We start from the raw sequence: 11,467 nt of genomic DNA on the forward strand, positions 1-11,467 counted from the left end.
ATCTACAGCTGAGGAGGGCAGGCCAAAACACAAGGGGAGGGAGGATGAGGGCGGAGCCAACAATCACAAAAAGGCGGGACAAAACAAAGACAGGAAGAGAATCAGAGATGACACAAGGACAGTGTTTGTACAAAATAAAACAGGAAATACAAAGAGCAAGATCTGATGAAGACACTGTCAGTAGGAACCACAGAACACAGAGTAGAATTAAGATGAGGGTTTATTTATCTGCAGAGTCTATTGTTATATCAGGTATAATAAAGAGAAGACTGACTTCATTCAGGCTGAACATACATTCAATCAGAGTCAGAAGTACTTATTTATCCCAAACTGGGATTTATCTTCGTTGCAGCAGTGAAAAACAAAAAGAAGCAAAACAAATAAAATAATTAGAACTAAAAAATAAAGTATAAATAAAAATGAGAAATATAGAAATGTACAAAAAGGCAATAATGTGAATCAGTATGATGTAGATGTTGAGTGTGAAGGAGTGCATGTTAAGTCCAGTTCACAGAGAGGCTATGGAGCAGTGAGTGGTCTGCCAGCCAGAGGGGAGTTATTGTACAGAGTTATTGCAGAGGGCAGGAATGTTCTCCTGAACCTGTCCTCGTGACAGCGGAGCTGGAGCAGTCTGTTGGAGAAGGAGCTCCGCTGTCTGTCCAGCTGCAGGTGGAGAGGGGGGGGGTTATCCATGATGGACAGCAGTCTGTTCAGAGTCCTCCTCTGCACCACAGCGTCAAAAGGGTCCAGTTTGATGCCGATGACCGAGCCAGCTTTCCTGATCAGTTTATTGATTCTCCATAAAAGTGGGTTAAAATAAGTTATTCTGCAAACTGAGCTAAACCTGCTGTAGCTTCAACAACAAGCAACACATCTTAAGTTCAGCTCAAAAACCTGCAGCTGGAAGGTCATTTTAGGACAGAAAAACAAGCGTTAAACACTCACTCCTGTTCAATCCAGCTGCTAAATGACTCCAGACATTATTGATATAATGAATTAGTGAAATGGATAGTATAATCTTCTCCCGAGGTGGTGGGCGTTTTGAATACCAGTGTCTATGGTCCGTTTTCTCATAATCTGTCCATGAGTAATGTAATAGTGGGAACGGGTGAGGATGGGGGCGTCTGGTGGACAGGAGGAGTAAAGGTGACACACACTGCAGAGACCACAGGACGTTATTACCAACGGAGAGAAGAACATTTCAATTCAAAGCTACTATTTACACTCAAATTCCCAGTGAGAAACCTGACGTTTTTACACAAGTAATTACCTAAAGTATTCAGAGTTGATTTCCTTTAAAAAACACATGTTAAGTTTCTCGTAGATTCGAACTATTATGGTGGGTAGACGCAAATCACCACATCACTTTACTTTAACTGTTGTGTCCCAAGGGTGATGATGGGTCGACCTTACCTCCCTTCCTTTCGTAAAGGATGGTCAGAGTTTCCTAAGTCCTAACTAAAAGAGAAGCATGGGAGCTCCTTTCCTATCATTTAGAGAGTATCATGGCTGCCATTTAAGTACTTCCTGGTCATTTCACTCCGATAGAAAAACTTGCAAAGCAAAATTAACAATTCGTCCGCAACCCAGGTCTTAAATACAGGCTGAACTAATGAGGGGATATAGTGCAGGTGGACAAGAGGTCAGGTGCTTGCAGAGCTGAACTGGTGGAACTAATAAGGCCGGGAGAAGACAGTCAAAACAGGTGGGAAAACACACAGATACAGGAAGTACAAGCAGTCATGAGAGAACCTTTCAAAATAAAACTGGGATCGTGACATGAATAAGTCTTTGTTGTCAAATATGCAAATTGCTTTTAGTGACAAACCCACATGGCAGTACAATTACAATAATTAAAGTATTTTATTAATTAAAGGGAATTCAAAAATGGATATACCATGGTGGCTCTAACGGAGCATATCATCATTTATAGTGGAAATGTAAATGTTATTAATTATTGCAACTTACAAATCAGAAAACAAATCCACATCTTCTTGCTATGACAGCTTCTCAATAATAACAAAACAGGAAAAGAGAAAATGTTTTACATATCATGAAACTTCAAGGATTAATTATCGGGCTGACAGAAACAGAAAGGTCTCCAACGTTTTCGTACGTCACTGTGCCGCCACGTCGATTTCCATCATGATGCACCTATGAAAAATAACAACAAATAAATTCAAATGAGAATAAATAAATGTTTAATTCTAGCTTTTTTATGTTGATGATAAATTAAACCCATACAGTTTCATTATTTGGTCTTCTTCATTACTTTTCCATTCCTGCAATGCTACAACTTAGAGACATATACTGCCATCATTTTATCTATTTAGTCTTCGATGTCTTGCCTTTAATGATAGATTACAAGAGGGGGGAAAGAGAGGGACGGCATGCAACAAAAGGCCACCAACACTAAAAAAAAAAGATGATTGTTTTAACCACTCACAGTGCTGTCATCAGGTGGTCTCTGGTTTCCTTGGAAAATAAACCACAGAGGAAAATGTTTTTCATTTGATCATATCTGACATGTTTTTCAGTTTTGTATGTCATTGTCGGATCCCAGTAAAGGTTTAAGTAAGGTGCAACTTATGCAGTTTAAATTCCCTATTTCCATTTATCAAATCATGCGCATTAAACAACATTAAACACAATTGTGAGAGAACATCTTTACATAATCCACAATGTTCTGAGGTTATAATGTCACTTTTATTAGTTAACTCGTCTGTCAGAGGTCCACATATGTTGGCAGAATGTGTTATGGCATCTAAATCTACTGTATGTTGTTGTGAGTTTTCTCACCTCGATATTTCAAGAGAAGAACAGTAATGACCGTCAAGAGGAGGATTTGAGCCACGCGCATCGCCAACATGACGCATCCCAGAGCAGACACAGCTTTACAGGCCGAAAACAAACATGAAGTCAACGACAGAGCATGATGGAAAAACATATGGAACATTATATCTGCTAAAAATCAGTGTTAGCTCAACGTATTGAGCATGTTAGCATTGTTAAATAAGCATGTTAGCATTGTTAAAGTAAGCATGTTAGCATTGTTAAAGTAAGCATGTTAGCATTGCCATAGTGCACATGTTAGCATTGCCATAGTGCACATGTTAGCATTGTCATAGTGCACATGTTAGCATTGTCATAGTGCACATGTTAGCATTGTCATAGTGCACATGTTAGCATTGTCATAGTGCACATGTTAGCATTGCCATAGTGCACATGTTAGCATTGTCATAGTGCACATGTTAGCATTGTCATAGTGCACATGTTAGCATTGCCATAGTGCACATGTTAGCATTGTCATAGTGCACATGTTAGCATTGCCATAGTGAACATGTGAAAATGCTGATGTTAGCATTTAGCTCAATTTAGCATTGTTATTAATTGTTATTAACTGCTACTTATTTTAAAATACCGTTTTTGTGATGGAATATTTAAACAATATTTATTGACATTTCTTCCATTTATATCCACAGTTTTAACCAAATCTACAGTATTTCCTCACCTTCAGTTGTTCCACCTGAAATATAATAATAAACACAATCACAATCCAACAAACTGTACTAAGAAACGTGCGGTACAAAACAATGATTGCAAACCACTAGTTATCTGTTTAATGCATGTTACCTGAGAACTGAGGGCTGAACAGCTGATTCACTTTGTGGTTAAACTCATTCACTCTACACTTCAGCAACTCGTAGTTCTTTGGCGTGTAAATAAAAAGAGAAGTCTGAAACGTCACATTGGCCACGCAATTTGACTCTGACGTCCTGAAGTCGTTGTCGTCCATCGCCACGTCTTTATCTCTGAACTGCCACTTCACTTTGTGTTGGCAACCTTGAACCTGGAGCCACAGAGCAGCTCAACGTCACCTTATCGTGGCTCTTATGTTCAGCCACTGAAGATTTGTGAGAGAAAGACACACTGTGATCAGAATTATTCTAATGTTTCAGTATATTGTCCAAACCAGATGATGTAAATACTCACTGGTAACAACAGCCAGGTTAATCACTTCTTGGAATTGTGGGGACTGTCTGCAGGTGTAGCGACCAGCATCGTCCTTTGTGACCTTCTTTATAACCAGAGAACATTTCTCTGTCAAACTCATTCTGTCGGTTTTAGCAACTTCAACCATCTTCCAATCTGCAATCACTACTCCCTTCGTAACAAGTAATAAGGTTTCCGCGAAGGTCCACCCAGTTGCCTCACAGCTACCCGGAGTGAGTTTGATTCTTACACAAGGCAAAGTGACTTCCTTTCCCGATCTGACCGTGTGGGAGATGACAGGATCCGGCTCATAGGGCAAGATGGCTCCTGCTGTGAAGCCAAGAGACAAATATAAATCATATGTGTTCCATGTTTCTGGTATATGCATATGAGCAGAGATGAAGGAGGTACTTAGATTACTCATTGAGATACAGGTAACACTACTGCATTCAAAATTGTACTCAAGTACTGGCAAGCATCAGATTGTACCAACGGTTGGGGGGGGGGGGGGGGGGGGGGGGAAGTGTCAGGGTTTTAATGCATGTAAATGGTCTGCAAAGGCTCAAATCCCATCTCTCCCACACACTCCCCCACCCTGCCTCAAACGCCCCGCATTCGACTCCTTTGTTTACTTCGGGAACATAGTGACATCACTATCTATTACTAGTGCCCCAACACGTTGTACTTGATAGGCTAAGGGGCGGGACATCTCTAAGCAGGTTGACCAATAGCAACAAAGCCGGCCAGCTGACCAATTAGAGCAGACCGGGCTCTGGTTTCAGACAAAGGTGAAAAGAGCAGCACAGGCAGTGTGAGATTTTTTTGAACATTAAAGCATGGAGACATGTCCCAGGAGGAGAGACACTGATATGAAGCTGAAGAGGAATGTAACATGTCCCTCTTTAATAATCAAAATCTGCATGGTATCCAGTAACTGATACACTAAAATAAATGAGTGATTTAAAAGTACAACATCTGCATGCAGAGTAAAAATTGAAGACATTTTTTTACCTAAGAGGAGCACTTGAGTAAATGTACTTCCACCGGTGTGTGTGTTCTTACCTGTAAGCGTGATGAGAGTCAGAAATAGAAACACTTCGATCCATCTGAAATCCGCCATCGTGCCTCTTCTTTTTACCTCTGCTGTCTGATTGTCAACGTTTCTGAACTGGTGAGTCCAAAACACACAGCAGTTTGTACAAGCTGTGGTTAAAAAAAAAATAGCTTCCTCATTTTCTCAGTTTTCTTTCACCACGTACGAGGGTGGTGCAACTTTCCCACCTGCCGATACGTTTCTAAACGACCATCCAGAGATTTAGGGATTTTCTGCTGTTTTTTCTTTTGTTATCTATAATTGTTGACCGGTTTTAATAAGGAAGGTGTGCCAGCAGTTACTGAGCTGTCGGTTCGTTATTGCAGCTTTCTAAAGACGTACAGGATGTCGTTTTGCAATATATAAAGTAAACATGAGGTGCGGTACGTTGTTCCTCAAAACAGATGTACATAATTCAAGATGGTTCAGTCCTTTAAATTAAGTGGAGAATAAATGTAAAATATTAAATTATCAGTTGAAATAACACATCATCCCGGACCTCAAAGCACTTCTCTGGCTTCCCATCTCCCACCACATCAACTACAAAGCTCTAAACCCTGAAAATAAACACAGAAGCATATTTAGGGGTAGTCAATATTTTAATATATTTTTTAATTTAGATATGAAAGACCTTCTTCATAAAATAAACTTCTTGTTTTTTTCCCAAAATTCTTGCATGGAGTCATTTTTTCTCGTTACTGGAATGGCATAATTATAAAAACACTGTAATAGAAATGGGCAGTTTTTTTTTTTGCTCTAGTAATACAATTTTCCATTCAGGTGATGACACAGAGGTCGAGAAGCTGCCTGCACACACACACACACACACACACACACACACACACACAGACACACACAGGTAAACATTAACGTGCTTTAGAAAGAAAGGAAAAGAGGTATGTGAAGTGTGTGAAACGAGTCCCCTTTAAAAATACTTAATACAGAGTAGAGAGAGACCACGTTCACACGAAGCCATACAATCTTTAAAAGGCTTTAAAAACGATGTGCGTCCACGCTGAAAGTTTGTCTTGTTTGTGCAGCTTTAACCATCTTTTTACTCATTTTCTGTCCTGTGATCACTTTCCGTCTCACTTATTTCATACGTTCATCTGTACATAATGCCAGATAATGGAACAAGTATATAATACATACTACCGTTACAAACCAGTGCTCATCAATATCAATAACTCTCACGTCACAAAAGTGCTTCCTCTTGAAATTAGGTGACACATTTCTGGTTCTCTCACAAGAAATAGTCCCAAATCCAAACATTTAGATGGTATAAAACCAAACAAAAAAGCAGCAAATTGTCCTTTTTTAAAGCTAGCTTTCTTTGCAGAGGCAATGACACTAACATTTGAGTGATTATCATCATAGCTGCAGATAATTCTTTGGCAATCGACATTTTCTGATGAAACGGCTGCGATTGTTCGCCTATTGTGACGGTAAGGATGATCACAGAGGAAGCAGGAAGTGACAGAAGAGTGTTATTGTCACACACTCTGGGCTGGATTTCTTAACAGGTCAAAATCAGTTATTCTTGACACGCACAACAAGACACACCAAGCCCACAAAGTCTGGAAAACACAACGTCTCATTGTGGACGGACCGGGGCTGAGCGATATATTAAAATGATTTCTATATCGTTAATGAAACAAGATATTTATAGGTCTTAGATTTAGGATTTTCTAAGCGTTTCCTGGTTTTAAAGGCAGCATTACAGTATAGTGATGTACTTCATCACACTGTTCTAGCGTTTGCCTTTACCCACTTAGTCAATAAGTCCACATAATAAACAAAACGGTGTCAATTAGAACTGCACAACATGGAAGAAATAACTCATTCTGCAAAGACCATATTAGAGGGAATTCAAGGGATATTTTTAAAGAGGATCTGCACCAAACAGACTTCTTTATGGTACGTAGAGTATAGGTTTGTAGACTTCTCTGCAGCTCCACAATACCTCACACATTTGACCAAACATTGTGCTTATGGCGATCTGGATGTGGCACTAGTCCATATTGCTTAATTGGATAACATTTCAAATGAATGTGCAGCCCTTATAATACTATCGACGTGATAGCGTATTCTCTTCATATCGCCCAGCCCCGGGACAGACCATGCAATAGACAGAACAAGATACTGTAAATGTATCCGGCTTAATGTGAACATACTCAGTGCATTAAGGATAATGGATGCTGGCTCTCTGCAGCAGCTGGTTGAGACACATTGTTGAGACATATTTTGGTCTCCTTTTTCGGCTCACCGAGGCTTCAGCAGCCTCACAGTCCCTGATCCGACATCTCGGTTTTGCACCACGTTCGGGTAAAAAAGGAAAAGACCTTCAGCTACCAAATAGTAAATCCTGGCTTTCTGATTTGTCCACTGTTGTAGCCAAGTTTCCCAGTAAGGGTTTGGAAGTCCTCTACTGGTGAATGCATCAACATGGTCAAAAATCCTCCTTTTGTTCCCAAATCTCAGTGCAAATCAGTTAGAAAAAGTCCTTTTTGAGCCTCAAACTGAAAAAGATGGGAACAAATGCCTCAATCCGTAGGGGATATTTTTTGTTTTGGAAAAACCTCAGTAACAAAACTAGAAATCTGTTAAAATAACAAGAAAAAAATATACACAAATATATGTTTACAATATATTATGTACATTTGCGAGAGCTCTTTAAAAAAAAAGAAGGAAAAAGGCAACGCAAAAAGGCTGCTTTTCCGGAAGTATTCACAGAGAAAGTGCCGTCATCACTTTGCATGACGTAGACGAAATGCTGCTGCTGGAGTAAAACACATTTTCCTTCTCTTTCCTCTGCCAACAACAAAATGTTTTACACATCCAGCATGTCTCCGGCAACATCGTCTCCAAAATGTTCACATATGGAGGCAGCATGTTGAATGATTGGAAATTGTACTACAGTTAATAAAAACTACCTTCCACTTATTGCAGTGTGTTAAAAGTCTTTTTCCTCAATGCCTTTATTTAATCCAATTGTTGGCATTAATCGTAAATCCCACGTGAGATGCGGTCATGATTTATCTTGAACCTTCAGCAGAGACTTCAGGTGAGAGGTCATCTGCTCTCGGCTCTGGCTACTCTCTGGAGCCTCCTGGTCTCCGAACCAGTGGCTGGGCGGTTTGGGAAGGACACTCGGCGACGGCGGCTCGCTGAACTTGGCTCCAGCGTAGACTTTCTCGCCGTCTTTGAGGCATTCCGGCGCAGCTTCGATTAGCAGTGTGTTCGCAGCCTTCAGGTTGTCGGAGGAGTGGAGGGGTTTCGCTTTCCTCTGAGGGGGCGGGTGGGGGGAGAGAGGCTTACTGGGGCTGCTGTTATCCTTCTTCTTCGAGGAGGGAGAACCCCCGGGGGTCTGGCCCTGCTTGGGCTTATGGCTCCGGGTGATCATGTTCTGGGAGATCGGATCGTGACGGGGGTCTTGTCCGCCTGGCTGCACGACGCCTCGCTCCAATCTCACAACTTTGGATTTCAGAAGCTGAGAAACAGAGAAAAAAATGCTTTAAAGGAGGACATATGATGCTCATATTCACTGTCTGACTGTCACACAAGCAGATGACGCATAACCCCCCCTCCCCATAAGTGAATGTGTTTCAGTCTGAATTGACGCTGTTTGGCATCACAACGCTGTTCTGAAAGTGTCTCTGGCATTAGGCAGGTGATGTTAGCATAGCAAGCGAGGCTATGCTTTATGATTTTTCTTCTGATGGCAGTCTGTGTAGCCCGTGTACTGATTCCATCCCATAGCTGCCATAATACAAACAACAGGAACACGTCTGCCTGCTCTTCCCAAGGATCACTAACACAGAACGGGTGGGGATTAAAGTACGGTAAAATAAATAGCATCACACTGAGCCTGGTTAGTGTTGCCTGACCTTATAAAGTGTGTTTATTAGTGTGTGGTCGTGTTCTAGTCACTTTGCTCAGCGATACTGCTGTTACAACTTGTACTCGCCATGAACTGTTATTGCTCAGGTTAATCCCCCCCTCCGAAGTAAGCGTGATGTATTGGTTCGTATTGGATCTTGCCGGGCAGCCGAGTGGGGCTCGAAAGATCTGGTTTTTCGGCGCTTAAAGCCGGCGCCGCTGCAGTAGAAACACGAAAAACCAGATCTTTATCGGCTCCATCTCCGGGTTGGTGGAAAAACGGCAATACTGTCTGTGCTGCAGCACCTCTTTTCACCCTCGAAACCCAGAGCCCAATCTGCTCTGATTGGTTAGCTGGCTGGCTCTATTGTGATTGATTAACCACATAACACAGTTACATAGTTTAGCAGCTTGTTTTCAGGCCCAAAACAACCCAACTGCCCCAAAGCTACAGCAGTTAGGAATAAACCTTCAAGTTCAGAGTCTATTTAAACAAACAAAAAAAGGACTAAAACCTACATGTTTGAGACACAACTGATAAAAATACAACACAGTGAATACATTGTGAGTGAAACCTGCAGTGTTTACATGAGCTTCCTCTTCTCTTTGCAACCACACAGTCGGTGATGCAACATGGACCTTTTATCTCTGTGAGGCAGCAAGAAGCAGGAAGCAGGAAGCCAGACTTGTTCACAACAACAACTGTAACTTTCGTTTCTTTCACAAGGATTAGTAAGTGCGTCATTTAACTGCCTCAGGTTTCACAGGAGACTCTATCACCATTAAATCCACCTTATTTACTTCAAATCATGAACATTTTAATTATTTGATTGACTTTATTATCTTATGATGAAGCTTTTTATGACATGATTTAAAAGCATTCTTTTTGGGATGTTAGCATGACTATAAACTACCTCTTATTACCAACAACCGATGACTGTAAGCCTCGTTAAAATGTCCGTCCTCTAAGGCCTTGTTTTTTCCCAATATCTCTGATATGTTTTATAATGATTGATCATTAAAGTGTTCTCAGAGCTGGTAAAGGTGCAGCTAGTTTGAATGGCTTTGTATACTGCAGGGTAGCTGCTGGATTTACTGCAGGTGAACTAAAGTCTGATTTAAGGGCTGATCATATTTCAAAAATATTAACCCACAGGTAATATATAAATATAGTGTGGTAGAAGTATAATATGTATATTATAGTACTTCAAAAGTGTACTTGAGTAAATGTACTTACTTTAATTACACCACAGATAATAACAAACGTGTATTACAAAAATGTGGTTTCTACCTCTTTCTTGGCTCCCTGTCTGAGCGGGTGGAGGCTCAGCTCGGTACCGGGCTGTGCTGCGGCTCTGTTAGCAGACAGAGCAATGAGAGTGTTGTTGTTGTTGTGGTCAGTCACCCGGATGTTGGGATTGTTTTTCGGAGGTTTCTGGTGATGCAGAGGCGCCGCGGACCGGAGCTTTTTCCCTCCTTTCTTCAGCAGAGTCTGCCTCGCTTTACTGCCCGTGTTCACCCCATCTTTCCCGCTTGAAATCACCGATATCGGGTTGTTGTTTTCCACCTCATCGTTTGGAGATCCGTCCAACATGTTTTTGCCAAAACATAAAAAGGCTGTGATATCCTTCCGCGGCTGACTTAGTTTAGCTATCAAGCTAACAGCTAGCATACAGTGCGTCGGATAAAACGTTCTTATCCACGCAGAAATAAGAAACTACTTAACGAAAATAACGTTATAATGTCTCAGAAGTTCCTCGGAGTGTTTTTGTAGTATTTGCAATATTCCTACTGCTAAAAAAAGGGGCTAAATTCACGTCCTTTTGTGCCGAGATGCCGTCGATGCTCGTGAGCTTCTCAAAGCAGAAGTAGAATTAGCACGTAACGTGAACCAGCATAACAGAGTGACCTCCGGTGCGGATTTTCAAAATAAGATCAATTGTTGACCACCGAGCAGTGTGCAGAACGGTGGAATACGCATAGCCTATTGTAATAAAAATAGTTTAATTTAATGCATGTTTATGCGGAAATGCATCCCTTGAACCTGAATAGCAAATACATCAAGAAATAAAATGAAAGCTCAATCGAGTGCATTTCTTATTGCTGTTTTTTTTTTTTTTTTAAGGCACAATAACATTTCTGTTCCCACGTAAAGCAAATCTTTATTTATTAAATGTTATGTGCTGATTAAGATTAGGGGCACAGCATTATTGCAGACTTAGAGCATTGATAACTGCATTACTGTCGGTTGTCTGTATTATTTTGTAGGAAACTCTCACAACTTCCGGTAGGTTCCTGTTCAGCTTGACAAATCTCCGCTTCCGGGGATTCTGTTTCCAACGTAAACAGGTTTCTGACTTCTTCTTTCTTTCTTTCTTCTAAGTGACGTATTTGGTTTTTAAGGGCAAGGCATACATGTTTTGTTTTGTTTGTTAAACATTGATTGTTGTCTTTATATCCCATGAATATTTTAAGTGAGTTTTTTATTTTTTTATTTAATTG

The 11,467-nt window shown here is 40.7% G+C and overlaps 1 protein-coding gene across 2 annotated transcripts; it reads right to left on the reverse strand.

Annotated features, from left to right (window-relative positions):
• Positions 1-202: 202 nt before the first annotated feature.
• Positions 203-10,846, reverse strand: LOC134876711 (proline-rich nuclear receptor coactivator 1-like). 2 transcript variants are annotated; one of them, XM_063901790.1, is made up of 8 exons: positions 10,257-10,846; positions 5,056-8,576; positions 3,994-4,323; positions 3,634-3,904; positions 3,512-3,526; positions 2,800-2,892; positions 2,447-2,475; positions 203-2,154 (listed from the first exon to the last, which is right to left on the reverse strand). In XM_063901790.1, the coding sequence occupies exons 1-2, from the start codon at positions 10,635-10,637 to the stop codon at positions 8,115-8,117; spliced, it is 843 nt and encodes a 280-aa protein (XP_063757860.1). In that variant the 5' UTR covers positions 10,638-10,846; the 3' UTR covers positions 203-2,154; positions 2,447-2,475; positions 2,800-2,892; positions 3,512-3,526; positions 3,634-3,904; positions 3,994-4,323; positions 5,056-8,114. The 2 variants fall into 2 exon arrangements, with proteins under 2 accessions (XP_063757860.1, XP_063757861.1); XM_063901791.1 differs by lacking the exon at positions 2,447-2,475.
• Positions 10,847-11,467: the final 621 nt, after the last annotated feature.

Source organism: Eleginops maclovinus, chromosome 15 (assembly GCF_036324505.1).
Source record: "Eleginops maclovinus isolate JMC-PN-2008 ecotype Puerto Natales chromosome 15, JC_Emac_rtc_rv5, whole genome shotgun sequence".
Taxonomy (NCBI): domain Eukaryota; kingdom Metazoa; phylum Chordata; class Actinopteri; order Perciformes; family Eleginopidae; genus Eleginops; species Eleginops maclovinus.